At 45.6% G+C, this 22921-nt stretch overlaps 1 protein-coding gene across 1 annotated transcript in view; it reads left to right on the top strand.

Annotated features, from left to right (window-relative positions):
• Nucleotides 1-22921, top strand: part of robo2 (roundabout, axon guidance receptor, homolog 2 (Drosophila)) — a 1135129-nt gene that overhangs the window by 970669 nt on the left and 141539 nt on the right. The window contains exons 7-8 of the mRNA XM_078560411.1: nucleotides 10173-10297; nucleotides 15920-16091. Of these exons, the coding sequence (XP_078416537.1) occupies nucleotides 10173-10297; nucleotides 15920-16091 (297 nt within the window). The remainder of the gene's footprint in view (nucleotides 1-10172; nucleotides 10298-15919; nucleotides 16092-22921) is intronic.

Consider the following 22921-nt stretch of genomic DNA (forward strand, 5'->3'; position numbering starts at 1 on the left):
TCCCTCAATCCCACCTACCCACCTTCTGCCCATATCCCTCAACCCCACCTACCCACCTTCTGCCCATATCCCTCAATCCCACCTACTCCACCTTCTGCCCATATCCCTCAATCCCACCTACTCCACCTTCTACCCATATCCCTCAATCCCACCTACCCACCTTCTGCCCTTATCCCTCAATCCCACCTACCCACCTTCTGCCCATATCCCTCAACCCCACCTACCCACCTTCTGCCCATACCCCTCAACCCCACCTACCCACCTTCTGCCCATATCCCTCAACCCCACCTACCCACCTTCTGCCCATATCCCTCAACCCCACCTACCCACCTTCTGCCCATATCCCTCAACCCCACCTACCCACCTTCTGCCCTTATCCCTCAACAAAATAGCTCCACCTTTTTAATAAGGGGTGCACAGATCCAGGAGTGAAGCCTGGTCTCTTGTTATCTGAGGCTGTTGAGTGTGTTCAATAAAGTTGTCCACCCTGTGTGTGAACATCGAATGCTTCATTCATTCTAACTTCATGATTTCTCTATTTTTTCCTCCTTATAAAAATTGTCAAATCCTTTGTTATCTCCACCCACTCCATTGTGTCCTGTCTCCAGCACACCCTGTCGGTAAGTAATCATCACTCCTTTCATATAGCATGACTGTAAATGCTCTGAACTGTTCAGCTATCAGCTTCTTCCCATTATGTTCACCTATGTTGTTTAACTTGATGGGGGAGGGGGTACTACAGAACGCAAAGTGAGCAATACACAGCCTTGCCATGAGGGATTAGAGCCTAGCGATTACACCACAGACTGTGTTAATACAGCAGCTGGAACTTTCCTTTTAAAACAAGCCCTCAAAAGCCTGACTCAGTGAATTCCACTGACAATTTCATTGATCTCACTTGAAGGTATTTGAAAGAAAATGGATAGATTTGATTTCTTCTGGTGTGAAGTATGTGATGGTTCATCGGGTTGCCTGAAGGCACCTGATTTATAATGTGGACCACACACTGAGGCACTCGAGTACAGATACTCATACACTCACACTCAAGACACCCACACAGACTCCCACATGTACAATCGCATTCCCAAATGCATGTACTCACGCACACACAAACACAACTGCACACGCACACTCACAGCCACACACTCACACGCTCAAACACACAACGACACACGAACACACTCACGTGTGCACACGCACACACACGCGCATGAACACACATATAAACAAACACTCTCACACCCACAGACAGACACACACACACTCACACCCGTGCAGACACACAGTGACACATACTCACACTTACCAAATCATTCACATGCTGACACCCACACACTCACACTTAGGTACACACTCATCAAGTAACACAAACACGGTCACACAAGCACACTCACACACACTTACATATACCCACATACATTCACACACACAAACTTCCATATACATGCTCACACATTCAGAAACACACAAACAAGCATCCACACACAAAATCACAGAGACATATTGTTAGGATCCCTGCAGAGACCAATAATGTAAAAGAACCAAAAACTTCACAAACAACCCCAATGGAATAAACAAAATTTCTCTTTTTAAACCCTTTACTGTAACAATCAAACTAAAACCAGCCAGCATAAATTAAACACAAATTAACAGGCCAATTGTATTCAGTAGAAGCTATAAATTATAGCTGATACAACAAAGGTAAATCTCACTGATTTCTCAGGTAGCACTCTTAGCATCCATGAGGCACCAGATATGCAGTCCCAAAGTCTTTCACATCTCAATTTTCCTTCCCTTAGAGTTTCATTACTCTGCATCACACAGGATTTGATCAGCTGGTAGCCATCCAACAACTGCTTCACACCATCCAAGTTCCATAGATACAATTGTCATCAAAAAGGGTGCACTCCTGATTAACTTCCTCGATTCACAACAGTCCTGATGGTGTAGCTTCCCAGATTCACCTTCATTCAAGCCCTCAGTGCCATCCCAGTGCATGGTATGGTCAGCTCTGGTAAAAAGCACCCAGCTCCTCAGCATGCCTAGACTGTCCACATAGCTTTTCAGAGCCTCCATCCTGTGCTGACCATTCTGACCACTGAATATCAAGAATACATGTTCTGACCACAGGCTGAAATCTAACCTCCCAGCCTGGTTTATTTCTCCTAGCTGGCTTCCCTTTCCCTGGCAACCTACCAGAGACTCATTTCTCAGAAGCCTGATGTCACAGCCACGAAATCCCATCGACAAACTTCTCCCCCAGAAACCTGGACCTTGTTTCTGTTTCAGTTGGAGACAGTCTCAAAAATACAGGCTTAGGCATTCACATTCAATCACATACCGACAGTCATACAGTCAGAGACATTCAACCTGTCCAAACACATACACAAACACACACACACACAGGTACACAGACACACGTATACATGATCACAAACTCTCACACACAGAAAACAAAACAGAGTTTGAAGAATACATAAAAAGGGGTTGAATTTAATAGACAGTCAGATTATCCCTACATCCAGTCTACACTGAGTTGGATGGACCTCAACTTTCTTTAACAGTGTCTCCCAATGACCCTGGGGTGGGTAGCGTCAAAGCTTCTGCTCCAGAAATTTATGCAGCGACTTATGTCACCAAGTTGCTGGGTGAGGCTTATGATCACGTATCCTGCCAAAGCTTCCACTGTCTTGGTCCCCAAATGATGAGTGATCTCTATGGTGAGGAACTGGTGAGTCCCTGCTACCCATGAGTTAGGAACTTCAGGAGAAGGACAGCCTGTGGAGGGGGAGGGCGGGACGGGGGGGAGGTGCAGGAGGTTGACGAGGAGAATTTAAACAAAGGCATGTGTATTTTCTCACCTACAATGTAGAACCTGACAGGCTCCTGGTCTGATGTGGGGTTGTGCTTGAAGTAGATGATGCTTTCGCTGTCTGCTTCTCTTGCTTCCAGTCTTGTCACTGCTTTAATTTTTTGCTGGAAAATAAAAGGTAGACAAATGTACAAAGCCTGGCTGTTTCTAAACTCTTTCAACCTCCTGAGTTCCATCAGCGAGAGGCAGGAGAGATTTTAGACAGATTGCATGGTGTGGAAATGGTGGAAAGGGACCTCAGTATGTAAACCCAGGTGATTGGAATGTTGATTGGCTGAGAATGATTTTAATCTGGAGCTTGAAGACATATCAGTTAAAGATCAGCAACAGCAACATTTATATAGTACCCCGAATGTTGTAGAAACATCCCAAGGCACTTCACAGGAGCATTACCAAACTAAATTTGACGCCAAGCCACATAAGAAGATATTGGACAGATGACTAAAAGCTTGGTCAAGGAGGTAGGTTTTAAAGTGTGTCTTGAAGGAAGAAAGAGAGGTAGAGAGGGAAGATATTTGGGGAGGGAATTCCAGAGTTTAGAGACTTGGCAGCTGAAGGCATAGCCAGCAGTGGCAGAGTGATTACAACTGGAATCATGTAAGAGGCCAGACTTGGAGCAGAGCAAATATTTTGGAGTGTTGTGGGGCTGGAGGAGAACACGTGGAGATAGGGAGGGGTGTGGTCACAGCACCTGTCCCGTGACACACCAAGCCACAATTAATAGCAAATTTCCAAAATAGCTTGTGTGGCTCATCAACTGGGATGAGAATTGACTAACGTGTTCCCTAAACCGACAACCATGGTAAACATACATAGCAATGGCTGCCCAGGTATCTAGCGATGGGATCTACATGAGCCTTTCACTTTGGGGAGTAGATTCAAAGCCAGTCCAGATTGAGACAGTGAAGGTGTAAATGAGTTACATTTGTATACAGGCAGTTCAATCTGTGTTGATTAGTTCATCCATGCTGTACCTGTCCTGGGAGTGTTTGATGGAGACAGAGTAGAGGGAGCTTTACTCTGTATCTAACCCCGTGCTGTACCTGTCCCGGGAGTGTTTGATGGCGACAGTGTAGAGGGAGCTTTACTCTGTATCTAACCCTGTGCTGTACCTGTCCTGGGAGTGTTTGATGGGACAGTGTTAACTACCAGATTAATAGATTTTTTTGTTGATATAACATTGTTTGAGACAAATATCGCCACAGGAAATCCAGGGGGAACTCCCCTCATCTTCTTAAAAATAACGTCTGAGTGATTTTTTTAGGTCCACCTGTGAGAGCAGATGAAGCTTCGGTTTAATGTCTCCCCTTAGGGACAGCACCTCTGACAGTGCTGCACTCCCTCAGTACAGGCACTGCGAGTGTCAATCCTGGATTGGAGGCAGTCCCCAGAATTTTCACTAGGTTGATCCTGGGTATGGAGGGATTTTCTTATGAAGAGAGATTGAGTAATTTGGGCCTGTACTCATTGGGATTTAGAAGAATGAGAGGCGACCTTATTGAAACATGAAAGATTCTTAGGGGGCTTGACAGGGTAGATGCTGAAAGGTTGTTTCCACTTGTGGGAGAGTCTAGGACCAGAGGGCGTAATCTCAGAGTAAGGGGTTGCCCATTTAAAACAGAGATGAGGAGGAATTTCTTCTCTCAGAGGATAGTGAATCTGTGGAATTATTTACCACAAAGGGCTGTAGAGGCTGGGCCATTAAATGTATTCAAGGCTGAGACAGACAGATTTTTAATCAGTCAGGGAATCAAGGATTATGGGGAAAAGGTAGGAAAGTGGAGTTGAGGATTATGATCTCATCGATCCCACTGAATGGCAGAGCAGACTTGATGGACCGAATGGCCTACTTCTGCTCCTAACTCTTATGGTCTTATGGATTATGGCCTCAAATCTCTGGAGCAAGACTCAAACCCATGTACAAACTGCTGACTCAGACGCGAGAGTGCCACTGAGGCATCCAGAGGGGAGTGGGAGCTCAATGAAATTCATGACCAAAGTGCAAATTTCAGGTTTTCTTGATCATCTGTTTGCAATGGATTGTGGGAGACTCAGAAGAAACAAAGATCTTGCATTTCTATAGCACCTTTCATAACCTGAGTGATTCTGGAAACACTTTACAGCCGATGAAGTACTTTTTAAGTGTGGTCGGCTGTGTAATCTGCGCACAGCAAGATCCCATAAACAGCAATTTGGTAATGGCCAAATAATCTGACTTTTGCAATGTCGGCTGAGGGATAGATATGGGCCAGGACGCTGGGAGAACTCTGATCCTTTGAAATAGTGTCAAGAAACCTTTTACACCCTCCTGCCGAAGCAGACAGGGCCACGGTTTTAACGAAGCAGCTGAAAGATGGGTACCTCCGACAATACTGCACCCCCTCAGTTCTGCGTGGGGAGTATCAGCCTGGGTTTCTGTGCTGAGTTCTCTGGTTTGGGGGTGGGCGGCGGGGGGGGGGGTCCAAATCCACAGCATTGTTGGCCCAGAGACAAGAGTGCTACCCACTGAGCAGCGAGTGGCATTGAGGGCTGGGGCGGGTGCCTCATCACCCAGGGGCTGGCGAGGGCGTGCCATATTTAAATGCCATGTTAAACTTATCACCCAGTCTTTGGTGCAGTTCTGTAATCTCTATTTTTAACTGCAGTTTCCTGGTATTTAAGTCACCTTTGTGCTTCCTGAGTCCAGTCAGACGCAGGTAGAGTGACAGACCTCTGTGAGGACTTTGAGGATTCTAAACAGATTGCCTCCACACTGTAATTGCTTTAACTCACTGAATAAAACATGACAGGGACAGGCTTCAAGAAATTATTTCTTTAAAAAAAAATATTTCTGCCTCAGGCATCTGCATTCTGTCATGAATTAAATATTGCTCTTGATAATCCATTTCCACTGAGCTGAAAACGACTTCGATAAATCATTAAAATCTCAAATCAAAAAAAAAAAGCACACGTGGTCATTTAAGAAAAAGTCAGAGGTTCAAAGGGACAATCGTTCCCCTTTTATCCCATCCAGCGTCTCTTGTTGTTCCTTAAACGCACACGACTCTGCATCTCAGCTCGTCCAACTCTCCTTGTTCCAATACAGAACAGGGGGGCTCCCGGATTCCACCTCCCCTCTGAGTTCGATCGGCTGATCCCGGCCAAGGAAAGTTCCGGAAGGTCCCTTCCATTTCGCCTCAGCTGCCCCGTCGAGGAATTGGAGAGTGAAGGCAAGGGACGGTGTGGGGGGTGGTGGGGGGTGGGTTGCTGGTGGTTGGGGAGAGCATATTGGCCAGGGTTTTCCTGCTCCTGATCCATGCTGAAAAGCCTCCAAGCCCCCCTCGCTGAACCCAGCATTTGTGAAGTCCACACCACGGTTGAATATCCTGCCAGCCACATTCACCAATGGTCACTTTGATCAAGAACACGAAGGCACCCTCCACTATCCTCTACAGCCTCTTATGTAACCCTCCGAGGCATCTGCTCTCCTCCAATTCTGGCTTGTTTAGCATCAGAGGATTATGCCTTCTGCTGCCTTAGATGGAATTCCCTTCCGAAACTTCTCTACCTCTCTCTCTCTCTCTCTCTCTCTCTCTTTCTCCCTTTATTATGCTCCTTCTACCTCTCTGACCAAGCTTTTGGTCACCTCTCTGATATCTCCTTATGTGGTTTGCGGTCCAATTTCTATCTGATAATGCTCCTGTGAAGTGCCTTGGTACATTTCACCACATTAAAGGTGCTATATAAATTCAAATTGTTGTCAGATGTCTGAGCTAGGAGAAGGGAATAAAGAGATGATGGTCTTTCAGCAAGGAAAGAGGTGTCTGGGAGAGGGTCTTATATAGGTGGATAAGGTTGTTAAGGAAGTGAAAAAATAAACCCAGAATATGACATTACATTAAATTTTGAGAGTTGGACTGGTCCAAACTGGTAAAAGTTAAATTTAGGACTGTTATCAGGAAACTCCTATTCACACAGTGATTGACACTTTGAGTTTGGATAGAGTATTGGAGGCAAAATCCTTGGTATCTTTTAGGGAACATTTAAGACATTGCAATGGTGCATGTCTTTCTGGATTGGTGACTAGGATGGGCCGAATGACCTTTCTCATGCTTAATTACCATGCAGAAGTTAGCATAACAAAACAATTTGATGTTTTAACACCATGGACAAAGGAACCTGGTACCGAAGGACATTTGGATGAGGTGAGCTGGTTTGACCAGGCACGCAGCTTGGAGGATCGCCAGTGACCGGGACTGTGCCTGTTTCTCACTGTGGAGCCCAAACACGGCACTGATTGTCCACCTTTCCCTGTAAGGAACAGTTACGGTGGGGAAAGCATGGCTTAGGAAGCGAAGTGGAGGTGAAAGTTTCAATCCATGTCACTCATTTCATTTATTGAAGTTATTCTGTGCCAAACTCAGTTGGAGGTAAGGTTGTCCACCCCCCCCAGTCACTCTTACTGGAAAGCGGGTGTGTATATAACAACAACTTGCATTTATATAGCACCTTGAATGGAGTAAACCATCCCAAGATGCTTCACATGGGCGTTATTAGATACAAATTTGACACCGAGCCACATAGCACAGATGACCAAAAGCTTAGTCAAAGAGGTAGATTTGAAGATGAGTCTTAAAGGTAGAGAGGCAGAGATATTTAGAAAGGGTGTTCCAGAGCTTATAGGGTCTAGGCAGCGAAAAGCACAGTCACCAATGGTGGAGTGAAGGAAATCGGGATGGTGTATGTGTGTGTGTCATGGGATTGTGAGCTTGAGTCTGAGTGTGTGTGATTGAGTGTGTGTGTGGTGAGAGACAGTGAGTTTGTGTGAGTGTGCGTGTGTGAGATTGAGTTTGCGTGTGTGTGTGTGTGAGATTGTGAGTCTGTGCGTGTGTGAGATTGTGGGTTTGTGTGCGCGCGTGTCAATTTGTGTGTGAGTGGGTGTGTTTGCATGCCCCCAGTGATACTATATTATATTACTATATTAACCATTTAAGCTCCAATTTGGGTGCAGTGTTGATGCGACTGTCTACAGCAAGGTACAGCATGTAGGGAGGAACAGGGTGAGGGAGAACCAAGAGGTGGAGGATGAAAAAAAAAGCAGATGGAAGTGCAAGTGAGAAATAAAGTGCTGTTTGGTATTTTCTGCCTTGTGGCTATTTGTGGCTCTGCTTTTGCTGCTTTTGAAATAATGGTGAGCGTGGAGTGTGTTACCGTCTCGATCGCCCAAAGTCTCTCGTCACAAAGCTGACTTCATGTGCCTCCAGTCACGTCCGACCCTGCTGTTCCTCGCTACGTTTTAACACAAGTTAAGCTTTGCTCTCGCTGAATGTGGCATCATTTGCCAGAAATCCAAGCTAATTTTAGCAATTGGTTGTAAGTTTCTCCCAGACCGTTTCCCACTGAATTGTTAAAATGTCCCGGGCCGCCCTGCCTTTAATTGCCTCTCTCGTCCTCTCTGCCTCTGCTTGCTTGGCTTCAGCTATCACCGAGCTTATTCCAGATGCTTCTGCGTGGCTTCATTGTGTGTGTTTTATCAGCCTCGCCCATGCATGCTGGGCCCTACAGATTATTTTAGATTGTGTTTAACTATCGTGTTTTGATAACATTAACAGAATCAGTGGGTGACTTGGCATGAGTATCGGGGATGTGGACTAAGACCAATTTGTGCTTTGAATTTGTGCATGTTATAATCTAATCTTTTTTCCCAGTGCTTTCCAGACCTTGGCGAGATTTCTGCTCTTTATTGTCATTATTCTGCACACCTAAATCAAAGGACTTCTGCAACTGATGCTCACTATCCATTTAGTAACTGTGTATATATTCAGAAGAGAGTCTCATCGTCAGGACCCCTTTTACAGTGCGAGTCTCCCCATCAGGAGCCCCTTTTATAGAGAGAGAGTCTCCCCATCAGGAGCCCCTTTTATAGAGAGAGTCTCCCCATCAGGAGCCCCTTTTATAGAGAGAGTCTCCCCATCAGGAGCCCCTTTTATAGAGAGAGTCTCCCCATCAGGAGCCCCTTTTATATAGAGAGAGAGTCTCATTGTCAGGACCCCTTTTACAGAGCGAGTCTCCCCATCAGGAGCCAATTTTATATAGAGAGTCTCTCCATCAGAGACCCCTTTTATAGAAAGAGTCTCCCCATCAGGGACCCTTTTGTTGAGCGAGTTTTACGACTTAACTGCAATTCCAATCATTCTGATATCATGATGAATTTGAGATATAAATTACTATTTTTCTGAGATGAATAGTATGAGATTGATGGGTTAACAGTCTCAGATGGAAGAGCAATGACTGTAGTGCCCTAAAGTTCATGTATTTCTGCTGATGGTAATCCAACCCTGATGCTCCGTTCATTTGAGTAGATGATGTCAGCAACATCAGGCTGATATTATCGCAACATTAAATGAACAAACTAAAAGATAAACAAAGGATGTTAAAGAGGAAATACCTCCAACTGACTGTATCAAGCCCCGAGGTTAGAGAGAGAAAATCAGCCAGGGTTCCTGTTCCTGATCACTGACCAATGACCACTGGGTTAAAGAGAGAAAATCAGCCAGGGTTCCTGCTCCTGATCACTGCCCAGTGACCACTGGGTTAAGGGGAGAAAATCAGCCAGGGTTCCTGTTCCTGATCACTGACCAATGACCACTGGGTTAAGGGGAGAAAATCAGCCAGGGTTCCTGCTCCTGATCACTGACCACTGACCCTGGGTTAAGGGGAGAAAATCAGCCAGGGTTCCTGTTCCTGATCACTGACCACTGATCCTGGGTTAAGGGGAGAAAATCAGCCAGGGTTCCTGTTCCTGATCACTGCCCACTGACCCCTGGGTTAAGGGGAGAAAATCAGCCAGGGTTCCTGCTCTTAATCACTGACCAATGGCCCTAGATTAGAGTGAGAGAGGGTGGAAGTCATTTATGGTTCCTGTTCCTGATCATTGTTCAGTGATCTCCATTGGAGAATGTTGGGTGCGAGGTGAAGACGGGAGCCTGATTTCACTGGCCAACCCAATGAGCTGGCTCACACATGAGGAACAGCCACTTGAGCAAGGATAGGGGGTGGGGGGTGGGTGGGGGGTGGAGGCGGGGATAGAATTGGAAGAGGGCATAAAACCACACAAAAACGATTCACTGTTTTTAGGAAGGAGAGAAAGCAGCGGCCGTTGGGTTGACTATATAAACTGCCTCAGGTTAAAGGGGAATGGAATCTTCCTGTTCCTGTGATCCTTTCTGCATGTCTATTGTGGAAAGCTTTGACCTTCTGTGCTCTCTGACATGTCATCTGGTTGCCCCCCCGCCCCCTATCACCCCCTCCCCCTCCCCAGCCGCCCCTCAGTTTGTCGTGAGGCCGAGGGACCAGATCGTGGCTCAGGGACGCAGCGCCACCTTCCCTTGTGAGACAAAGGGAAATCCTCAGCCAGCGGTCTTCTGGCAGAAAGAGGGAAGCCAGGTGAGTGCCCTCCAGCTCTTTGATCCGTCGACAACAGCTTGCATTTACATAGTGCCTTTTGATGTAATCAGATTGATTTCTGGGAGAAAGCGGCCCTACAGCAAGACAACGAGCGGAATAAGCTTATGCTCCCCGAAGTTTAGAGTGATGAGAGGCGATGTTAAAATGTGCGAAATTCTGCGAGAGCTCAATTCGGCCGATGCTTAAAGATTGTTTCCCTCGGCTGAGGAGTCTCAAGTCAAAGATTGTTATCTCAGAAGAAGGGGTTGGCCATTTAGGACGGAGATGTGGAGAAACATCTACAATCACAAGTCTGTGAATCAAAATTTGGTATTCCAGAGAGCTGCGAATGCTCAGTTTTTGAGTACATTCCAGACAGAGGTTGATAATTCTTAGCCACCCAGGGGGGCTAAAGGATATGGGGACAGGCAGGAAGGTGGAGCTGAGGTAGAAAATGAGCCCTGATCTTACTGAATGGCAGAGCAGGCTCAATGGGCATATGATCTACTCCTGCGCCTATTTTTTATATTCTTATGTAAAATGTCCTAAGGCACTTTAAAAGGAGCATTATCAGGCAACCTTTCATACCGAATCACTTCAAGGGATATTAGGACCGGTGTCAATACTGAGGGAGTGCTGCATAGTCAAAAGTGCTGTCGTTCAAGTCAGGCATTGACCTGAGTCTGTCCTTTTGGGTGAATGTACAAGATTCCACAGCCAGTGTTTCAAAGAGCAGGGAAGTCCTCCCTTGTGTCCTGGGCCAATACCTCTCACTCAGCCGACATCACTAAAATCGGATTATGTAGTCTTACATCACATTGCTGTTCGTGGGAGCTTGCTTAATGCAAATTAGCTGCCTCATTTCCAACATTACGACAATGACTACATTTCAAAAGTACTTAATTAGCTGTGAAGCACTCTGGGGCCATCTAGTAAAAGAAATGATGGGCCAAATCATCAAGGTTAAAGTGCTAGCGAACCCTCAACGCCCCCAGCCTATCCAAAGTCAAGTTCCTCAGTACAGATTCAGCTGCCGCTATGTTTCCCGAGCAGGCTCCAGTGTTCTATAAACCCTTTATCTGTTCATATTTTAATCAGCCTGTCAGATCTGAACATGAGGTAAACAGAAGATGCCCAAAGATTATTTTTCTGCAACTGAAACATGAAGAGATTTTTTTTGTTTGTTTCTGCTTTGAAAAAAGTAAGTCTTCAAGAATTTTGATAGCGTAAATAAGGGGAAATTGTTTCCATTGGCAGGTAGGTCAGAAACCAGAGGACACAGATTTAAGTAAAGCAATAAAAGGACCAGAGGGAGAACAAGAGAGAATCTAACCATCGTCCCTTGACATTCAATGGCATTACCATTGCTGAACCCCCCATTATCATTATCCTAGGGATCACCATTGACCAGAAACTGAACTGGACCTGCCATATAAATGCTGTGGCTACAACAGCAGGATAGAGGCTGGAAATTCTATGGGGAGTAACTCATCTCCTGACTCCCCAAAGCCTCTCCATCGTCTGCAAGGCACAAGTCAGGAGTGTGATGGAATAGTTTCCACTTGCCTGGATAAGTGCAGCTCCCACAACACTCAAGAAGCTCAACACCATCCAGGACAAAGCAGCCCCGCTTGACTGGCACCCCATCCACCACTTTAAACATTCTGTCCCTCCACCGCCGAACTGCAGTGTGTACCATCTACAAGATGCTCTGCAGCAACTCACCAAGGCTCCTTTGACAGCACCTTCCAAACCCATGACCTCTACCACCCAGAAGGACAAGGGAAGCAGATGCATGGGAAGGCCACCACCTGGAAGTTCCCCTCCAAACCACTCACCATCCTGACTTGGAAATATATCGCCGTTCCTTCACTGTCACTGGGTCAACATCCTGGTGCTCTCTTCCTACCACCACGGGGACTGCAAGCAGTTCAAGAAGGCAGCGCATCACTACCTTCTCAAGGGCAATTAGGGATGGGTAATCAATGTTTGCTTGCCCAGTGAAGCTCACGCCCCAAGAACGAATAAAAAAGAAACGTGAATTTTTTAATCTTGTGCGAGTTGTTGCGACCTGGAATGTGCTGCCTGGAAAAGCGGAGGAAGCACATTTAATAATAGCTCTCAAAAAGGCATTGTATGAACACTTAAAGGTAAAAAATTCAGGGCTCTAGGGAAAGAGCAGAGAATTTGAACTGATTGGATCGATCTTTCAAAGAGCCAGTGCAGGCACAATGGGTTGAATATTCTCCTTTGTGCTATAAGTTTCTATGAAATTATTGCTTATAGTTGAAGAAAGAGTCCATTTTAGTAGAACACTCAATCCTTTTTTTCTTCTCCTGAGAGTGTTTTCTATTCCTGGGACACTAACCACCCTCTGATACCACACCCAAGAAGCCACATGACATGCATGGACGTATACCTTGAGTGGACTATGCCACCATGGAAGCACCACCACAACCAAGATCAACCCTGGCCTTATTCAAACTCTAAACCCTTGTTTTGAATAGCGGGCGAGACGCATGGGGAGCTCTGGCTGATCTTTCACCCTTTCTAGTCCAGAGGCTCCGAAGGCCCATTGTAGTCCTTGGATCTGCTGCACTGCCCCTCCCTCCAACCCACCCATGAGGAGATCGGGAAACATCCCTGGGCCTGCAACCTTGTGCTTCATACCACAGCTGGCTTTGCGTTTCCCAACGCCACCGGGGAAAACTTGACCTCATTTCTCTAATCTCGTTTACCACTGAGTCCATCGAGCACATCGCAGGGAAATATCGGAGCATATTCAACTGAAGACAAAAAGAACTTGAATTTCTGCAGCGCTTTTCACAGCCTCAGATTGCCTGAGAGTGTTTAACAGCCAATCAAGTGTTTTTGCCGGGTAGTTGTTGTTGTTGGAATGCAGAGAAAAGTGGCAGCAATTTGTACACAGCAGGATCCCAAACATAGCAATGTGATCAGGACCCTATCATCTGTTTTTTTTTAATGACATTGGCATTGGGATAAATATTGCCCAGTACATTGGGGTAAATGGCCCCCCAATCTTCAAGATAGTGATGAGGGGTTTAGATCCACTGAAAGGCCAGAAAGGGCCTCAGTTTAACATCGCATCAGAAAGACATCACCACTGACAGTGAAGCACTCCCTCAGCCTTGCAAACGGAGCTGAGCCAATCTTGTGTTTAAGTTCCTGGAGTGGAAGTTGAACCCATGACTCACTGACTTAGAAGTAAGACTGCTATATCCGCTGGGCCACAGATGACACCATTCTGGTAGCTGGAGCATTGGTTCTTATGGGAGTACAATTTATGAATGGGGAAATCAAGTCAACGCCATTGATCTTGCCTCCAACACCAGTAATAACAACAACTTGAATTTATATAGCACCTTTCACATCATAAAACACCCCAAGATGCTTCAGAGGGGGGATCATCAAACAAAATTTGGCACACGAGCCACGTAAGGAGTTATTAGGATAGGTAACCAAAAGCTTGGTCAGTGAGGTAGGTTATAAAGGAATGTGCAAGTTTCGACAGACATTATTCCCCGAGCCCCGTCATTGCCCTTTTAAGAACATCAAGAGTTATTCATGCAACGAGACAGCTTTAATTGCAAGGATGTAATGATAATAGATGGAGTGTGGACACTGTGTTCTCAGAGTAGGATTGCGACCAGTTAATGGAGGGTGAGCTGATAACTGTACTGCCAAATAATGCAAGGTTAAGCATAATTTGTAGAACCCATAAGAGGCATCATTTGTTAGCTGCAATGAGGGCTAATGGCATCATCCTTGAATCTATCAGAGTGGACAATCCATCATTAGCTAATAAAAGTATACACCTCTTAATTAAGCGGTGACATAATTTAAGGGAGTGAAAAAATTGCAGACTGTCTAATTGAAAAGCGTTAATTTGCTACTGTGACCTCCTGTGAAAGGGGGCGAAAATCTCAGGATGTAGCAGGAATGGGGGAAGATACCCTGGGCCATCGGATATCATTCGTCTCGAGTTCAGGGTTATTGTGCAGCCCTCTGCACAGGCCTGTCAATTCTGGCCCTCAAATCCCAGGCAATTCAGATTGCATCAATTTTAAAATTCTCATCCCGGCTTTCCAGTCCCGCCTTCGCCTCTCTCCCTCCCTGTATCTGTAATTCCCTGCAGCACGACTACTCTAAAACCTCGATGCTCCAATACTGACAGCTCCTGCCTCACTGATTCTTATTGCTCCACCATTGGTGATTGCGCCTTCAGTTGTTGCTTAGGCCCGATGCAGTGGAATTCCCTCCCTAAACCCCTCCACCTCTCTAGCTCTCCCTCCTCCTTTGTGATACTCCTTAAAACCAACCTGATTAACCAAGCAATAAATACTGACCGAGCCAGTGACGCCCACATCCCATGAATGAATTAAAAAAAGAAGCTTTCTGAGCATTTGCCCGAAATCTCCTTTCTTGGTTTGGAGTAAATTTTATTTGATAACGCTCCTGGGATGCTTGGGAATCAGGGGGATTCGAACTTTACCTTGAAAGGAAGAATTTGCATTTATCTGGCACCTTTCACAACCTGAGGTCGTCCCAAACAGGCTCTACAGCCAAAAGGCACTTTGTAATCGCAGCCATTTCACGCACAGCAGGCTCCAGTGACAATCAGATCACCAATTTTTGTGTTGGCTGAGGGATAGATGTTAGCCAGGGTACCAGGGAGAACTCACCTGCTCTACCAATAGTGCCACATTATCTTTCACAGCCACTTGAGAGAGCAGCCAGGACCTCGGGTTAACATCCCTTGAAAAGATGGCAGCCCCCTTGCTACTGCACTGGATCATCCTCGATTACGCACTCAGGCCGAGAGTGGGATTTGAACACACAACCTCCTGATGTAGAGATGATGGTGTTATCAATTGAGCCATGACCAACACTGTAAATGCCAGATTGGGTTTTTTTTCATTTAAGAAAACATGTGATGACACTGGCTGTAAAGCGCTTTGGGACATCCTGAGGTCATGAAAAGCACTGTAGAAATGTGCATTTTTTTTTTCTGTCCTACCCTGAATAGTTCAGTAATTCTCAGGCTGTGAAATATCTCACTGAGCCACTCTGTCAATTCCATTTTATTACTTGACTCTAATGTTAATGCAGTTCAGAAGAATGAAAAGCGTTAGTGCTAGTTAAACATGCAGAATTCTCAAGGGTAGATGCTGAGAAAATGCTTCCCCTGGCTGGGGAATCTAGAACGTGAGAGGTCACAGCCTCAGGATAAGGGGTCAGCCATTTTGGACAGAGATGAGGAGACATTTCTTCACTTAGAAGGTTGTGAATCTTTGGAATCCTCTACCCCAAAGGGTTGTGGATGCTCAACCGCTGGGTATATTGAAGACGGAGGTTGATAGATTTTTGGGTATTAAGGGATATGGGGATAGTGCAGGAAGGTAGAGTTGAGGTAGATGATCACTCATGATCGTATTGAATTACGGAGCAGGCTCAAAGGGTCGAATAGCCTACTCCTGCCCCTCTTTCTTGTGCTGTTATATTTTGATGTTCTTCGTGCAGTATTCCCTCAGTGAGTGTGTGAGCGGTGTTGGAGAGTCACAAATTAATTTCTGAGGGCTTTCTGTTGCTTTTCACTTCCAGAACCTACTGTTTCCCAATCAGCCTCCGCAGCCTTCCAGTAGATTTGCCGTCTCCTCAACTGGTGACCTCACCATCACCAACATCCAGAGGTCGGACGCTGGCTACTACATCTGCCAAGCCTTGACCGTGGCCGGAAGCATCCTCGCCAAGGCTCAGCTGGAGGTCACAGACGGTAAGGAGGGGGCATTGAAGGCTAAACTCAAACATAAAAATCGGGCAAAGGGTCAAACTGAGGTGGGGGGTGGGGGGTGGTGGGGGGAAGGGGCCACAAATTTTGGAACTAATTTTTAAGTTCCTCTTCACACAAAGAGCATTCAACAGAGTGGACCACAACATCAACTAGCATTTAGAAAGGGAACAGAGGAGGTTTACCAGGATGTCACCAGGGATGAGGTACCTCAGTTAAGAGGACAGGTTGGAAAAGTTTAGGGCTGTTCCCTTGGAGAGGAGAAGGTTACGAGGTCACCGGACAGAAGGTTTTAAGACGATGAGAGGTTTTGATAGAACGGCCAGAGAAAGAAATACTCCCTCTGGTATGTGGGTAAACAACCAGAGATTTTATTTATTCTTTCGTGGGATGTGGGTACCTCTGGCTAGGCCAGTGTTTATTTCCCATCCCTAGTTGCCCTCGAGAAGGTGGTGGTGAGCTGCCTTCTTGAACCGCAGCAGTTCATGTGGTGTAGGTACACCCACTATGCTGTTAGGGAGGAAGTTCCAGGATTTTGATCCAGGACAATAGATTTAAAACCATTGGTGAAAGATCTAGAGGAGAGAGGGGGAGAAATTTTTTTCACAATTGTTTTTGGCACCTGGAACGTTCTACCTGAAAGGGTGGAGGAAGCTGATTCAACAAATAGTTTTAAAAGGGAGTTGGACAGAGTCCTGAGGATGAGGAAATTACAGGGTTATGGGCAAAAAGCAGGGGGTATAGGATGAAAGGTGATCACACTTTCAAAAATCCAACATAGGCTGACCAGTGGACTAAATAGCCTCCTTCTGTAAGCTTCAATAATTCTACATAGCACCGTTAATGTTGTAAAAACATCCCAAGGCATGTCACAGGAACGATTATCATACAAAACTTGACTCCAAGCCACAGAAGACAGTTGGCCAAAAGTTTAGTCTAAGAGGTAGTTTTGAGGTGTGTCAGGAAGCACAAGGGAGAGAGAGGTGGAGAGGCAGAGAGGTTAGAGATGGAATCACAGCGTTCAGAGCCTTGGCAGAATGAATGTGTGTTTGTGTGCTTGAGCATATAAGTGAGCCTGTGCTTGTGTGTGTATTTGCATGTGAAGATATTTTACGGTCCAAGACAGACCCACAATATACCAAGTCCCACACTATCGCCCAGTGCATAAGTGCAATTGGATATAAAATTGGCCGAAGCATAGAAAGCAGCAAGTAATGGTAGATGGTTGTATTTTTTAGACTAGAGGATGGTAGACAGTCCTGTTCCCAAAGGATCAGTGCTAGGACCACTGCCTTTTTTTTGTGATATATATGACTTGACTCTTGAAATACAGAGTAAAATTTCCAAATTTGCCCAGAATACCAAACTTGAAGAAGTGGCAGGACTTAGGCCAGCAGAATCTTCCCATTAGTTGATTGTAAAGTGCGAGGGGAAAGCAAATTTAATACTTTTTTATTCATTCATGAGATGTGGGCACTGCTGGCTAGACCAGCATTTATTGCCCATTCCTAATTGCCTTTGAGAAGGTGGTGGTGAGCTGCCTCCTTGAATCACTGCAGTCCATGTGGTGTAGGTACACCCACAGCGCTGTTCAGGAGGGAGTTCCAGGTTTTTGACCCAGCGCCAGTGAAGGAACAATGATATATTTCCAAGTCAGGATTGTGAGTGGCTTGGAGGGGAACTTCCAGGTGGTGATGTTCCGGTCTGTCTGCTGCCCTTGTCCTTCCAGATGGTAGTGGTCATGGGATTGGATAGCGCTGTCTAAGGAGCCTTGGCGAGTTCCTGCAGTGCATCTTGTAGATCATACACAATGCCGCCTGTGTGGGTAGTGGAGGGAGTAACTGTTTGTGGATGGGATGCGAATTAAGTGAGCTGCTTTGTCCTGGATGGTGTCAGGCTTCTTGAGTATTGTGGGAGCTGCATTCACCCAGGCAAGTGGAGAGTATTCCATCACACTCCTGACATGTGCATTGTAGACGGTGGACAGGCTTGGGGAGTCAGGAGGTGAGTTATTCGCCATAGAATTCCTAGTCTCTGACTTGCGCTTGTAGCCACAGTATTTATATGGTTGGTGCAGTTCAATTTCTGGTCAATGGTAACCCCCCCAGGATGTTGATAGTTGGGGATTCAGTGATGGTAATGCCATTGAGTGTCAATGGCGATGGTTAGATTCTCTCTTGTTGGAGATGGTCATTGCCTGGCACTTGTGTGGTGCGAATGTTACTTGCCAGTTGTCAGCCCAAGGTTGCATATTGTCCAGGTCTCGCTGCATTTGGACATGGACCGCTTCAGTATCAGTAATGGTGCTGAATATCATCAGTGAACATCCGCACTTCTGACCTTATGATGGAAGGAAGGTCAATGATGAAGCAGCTGAAGATGGTTGGGCCTAGGAACTACCCTGAGGAACTCCCACAGTGATGCCCTGGAGCTGTAATGATTGGCCTCCAATAACCACAACCAGCTTCCTTTGTGCTAGACTCCAACCAGCGGAGCGTTTTCTCCCTGATTCCCATTGAATCCACTATTGCTGGGGCTCCCTGATGCCACACTCAATTAAATGCTGCCTTGATGTCAAGAGCAGTCATTCTCCCATCACCTCTGGAGCTGAGCAATTTTGTCTATGTTTGAACCAAGAGATGCAGGGGAATGAAAGGAAGAACATTTTTATTCAGTGAGTGTTAATTGCCTGGAACTCACTGTCTGCGAGGTTGGTAGATGCGGAAGCAATCACTTATTTCAAAGGGAAATTGGATAGGCACTGCCAGGGTTATGGGGACTGACCGGGTGAGTGGATTGCTCCATGGGGGTGTGTGCGTGTGTGTGTGTGACTGTGTTTGTTTGCATGTATCTGTCTATGTGTGTGTCAGTATGATGATGTGTATTTGGGAGGCGTTGTGTGTAGCATGCCTGCCCCTGAGCCAGAAGCTCTGGATTCGACTCCAACTCCAGGACTTGATGGCCAAGGAAGGTGCATTCGTAACTCAGCCAAAAACATTGATGATCAGCTTGTAAATTCTTCCAACACAGGCCAATAGCAGGCGGTGAGAGTGCGAGAGGCTCTTGGTCAGCCATGTGATGGAAAGAACGTTGGTGCCTCTACCATCACCATCCATAGCTCCAGACTACAACAGGCTGTAAAAGTGTATGTTGCCACAGCAACTCGAACTCCCTGAGTGATCTATACCCCACCACTGTATGTATCTTTATATGTATGTGTGAGTCCTCAAAGCATCCCTGAAGAGATCAAACATCCCTGTCGACTCTTGGGAGTCCCTGGTCTGTGATTGACCAAAATGGAGAAGGTTCATTCTGGAAGGTACCAAACTCATCGAGGGACGTCATCGGGAGTATATGGAGGCAAAGTCAAGGCATTGGAGAGAGCGCACAAACATCCAAATACCTCACAGTAGAAGATTCTAATAGTTAACACTAAAGCACTAAATAATCATGGGGCAGGGTGGGGGTGGTGTGGGGGGAGGAAATAAATACAATAATTATCACTAGGGAAAAAGTACTTGGGAAACTAATGGGGCTAAAGGCCGATAAGTCACCTGGACCTGAGGGGTTACATCCTAAAGGAAGTAGCTACAGAGATAGTGGATGCACTGGTTGTAATCTTCCAAGAATCCTTAGATTCTGGAAATGTCCCAGAGCATTGGAAAACTGCCAATGTAACACCCTTATTCAAAAAGGGAGGGAGACAAAAAGCAGGTAACTATAGGCCAGTTAGTTTAACATCTGTCATTGGAAAAATGTTAGAGTCTATTATAAAGGATGTAATAGCAGAGCATTTAGAAATGCATAATATAATCAAGCAGAGTCAGCATGGCTTCATGAAGGGGAAATCATGCCTGACAAATTTATTAGAATTCTTTGAGGAGGTAACAAGCAGGATAGATAAAGGGGAACCAGTAGATGTACTATATTTGGATTTCCAAAAGGCGTTTGATAAGATACCACACATAAGGCTACTTAATAAGACAAGAGCCCATGGTGTTCGGGGTAGTATATTAGCATGGATAGAGAACTGGCTAACTAATAGAAGACAGAGAGTTGTGATACAGGGGGGCATTTTCAGGATGGCAGCCTGTAACTAGTGGAGTGCTACAGGGATCAGTGCTGGGGCCACATTATTTACAATATATATTAATGACTTGGACGAGGAAAGTGAATGTACTATCGCCAAGTTTGTGAATGACACAAAAATAGGTGGGAAGGCAAATGGTGAGGATGACACAAAGAGGCTACAGAGGGATATAGACAAGTTAAATGAGTGGGTAAAAACAAGGCAGATGGAATATAAGGTGGGAAAATGTGAGGTTTGCACTTTGGCAGGAAGAATAGAAGAGCTGGATATTATTTAAATGGAGAAAGACTGCAGAAAGCTGCAACACAGAGGGATTTGGGGGTCCTGGTGCATGAATCCCAAAAGCTAACATACAAGTTCAACAGGTAATAGGGAAGGCAAATGGAATGTTGGCCTTTATTTCAAAGTGAATGGAGTATAAAAATAGGGAGGTCTTGCTAAAACTGTACAAGGCACTAGTTAGGCTACACCTAGAATACTGTGAACAGTTTTGGTCCCCTTTCTAAGGAAAGATATATTGGCATTGGAAGCAGTCCAGAGAAGGCTCACTAGGTTGATCCTGGGTATGGAGGGATTTTCTTATGAGGAGGGGTTGAGTAGGTTGGGTCTGTACTCATTGGGGTTTAGAAGAATGAGAGGTGACTTTATTGAAACATATAAGATTCTTAGGGGGCTTGAGAGGGTAGATGCTGAGAGGTTGTTACCCCTTGTGGAGAGTTTAGGACCAGAGGGCATAATCTCAGAGTAAGGGGGCACCCATTTAAAACAGAGATGAGGAGAAATTTCTTCTCTCAGAGGGTAGTTAATCTGTGGAAATCTTTACCACAGAGGACTGTAGAGGCTGGGTCGTTAAGTATATTCAAGGCTGAGATAGACAGATTTTTAATCAGTAAGGGAATCGAGGGTTATGGGGAAAAGGCAGGAAAGTGGAGTTGAGGATTATCAGATCAGCCATGATCTCATTGAATGGTGGAGCAGACTCGATGGGCCAAATGGCCTACTTATGTTCCTATGTCTTATGGTCTTATGGTCTCATCTGCCCGACCCAGCAAGCACCATCCACCCTGCATGTGGCAGAGTCTGCAGATCACCCTTATCAGCCATCACAGAACCCAATGAACTAGAGTGGAAGCAAGTCATCCTTAATCCTGAGGGACTGCTAAGAAGAAGATGTAAAAGTCTGTGTGTCTGCATGAACGTGTATCTGCATGAACGTTTTTATGTTCGTCTCAGTGTGTGTGTGGGGTGAAAGAAGTAGCAGATGTACAAGAGGCTAGAATTAGATGAGTGCAGAGATCTCAGAGGATTGTAGGACTACAAGAGATTTCAGGGATAGTGAGGGGAAGGCCATGGAGGAATTTGAAAACAAGGATGAGAACTTTAAAATCAAGATGTTGGCGCCAAAGTAGGTCAGCAGGCACAGGGGTGATAGGGGAGCAGGACTTGTTAGGGTATCGGAGGTAACCCTGGGACCATTTAACAGTTGCAGGCTGTGATATGGGTCATTTTGGAGGCTGAATTGTGATGGGCCAAATGGTCTTCGGTAACTATCTTGTGATCTGGCAAAAACTGGTCATTGTGTGAGAACACACAGTGAAAGTCAAAGATTGAGAAGGTGGGGGATTCCCCTCCCGACCTGTGCAATATCATAACATTCGCTGTTTCTGGCAAGATCGTAAACAAGTTATAAAAAAATTGAAAAGAAGTCCCCCACTCCAGAAGATTGAGTACTGGGGAATGAACCGGAGAATCTGGGACAGCATTTTATAGAGATGGTGAATGGTGCAGAGGAGATAAAGTTGGGGGCACGATTTAAAGGTCAGCGAGGACTTAGGACAAGGTGGCATTGGATCAAACAGTCAGAGAGGAATGATTACAGGAATGACACGAAGCCCTATTTGCCTCATCTCCAATATTTTTGTAACTAATAAACAGAAGTGTTCAGACAAGCTGAAAACAAAATCTTTTTTTTTTTTTGCCGCTGTGATCTGTCTCCCATGGGTTGCAGTTGTCCCGGAGATTAACCTTTCATTCCTGGAGACTTCAGGACAATGCTGGAGGGTTGGTAACACTGAATGAGTTTTTGTTTAATAGAACGTTGTGAGATGATCTCCTCAGCAAGACAAATGGCAAGATATTAAAAGGCCAGGCGAATGTGCAAGCTCAGGGATTGAAAGGACATGGGAGAGGGCTGGGCAAATAAACTGTTGTTTCAGTGTGGAAGCGTGCGGACGCTGGAATACACGAGGGATTTGTGACTCCCGATGTTAATGAAACTCTTTGCACTGGTGAGGGGAGATGGGTTCCCTACAACCTGCAGCGATAGCCAAACAATGCAGCCTATGCGTTAATCTTAAAACTCGAGCCAGGCCGTTCAGGGGTGATGTCAGGAAGCACTCCTTCACACAAAGGGGAGCGGAAATCTGGAGCTCTCCCCCGCCCCCGCCAAAAAAAAACTTTTGAGGCTGGGTGGGGGGATGACAACTGAAAATTTCAAAACTGAAATATATTTTTGTTATCAAAGGGTATTAAGTGTTATGGAACCAAATTGGAGATAAGAATCAGATCATCCATAATCTATACAAACAGCAACTTGCATTTATATAGCACCTTTTAACATTTAGTTGTTTGGTGCTACAGAACTTGAGTGTTGCTGAAAAAAGAGACATGTCAAAGCTTTTCGTCTTGAACTCATCAGGACACGCCACTTGCCAACCGATCAGCA

The sequence above is a fragment of the Cetorhinus maximus genome, chromosome 16 (genome assembly GCF_964194155.1).
Source record: "Cetorhinus maximus chromosome 16, sCetMax3.hap1.1, whole genome shotgun sequence".
Classification (NCBI taxonomy): domain Eukaryota; kingdom Metazoa; phylum Chordata; class Chondrichthyes; order Lamniformes; family Cetorhinidae; genus Cetorhinus; species Cetorhinus maximus.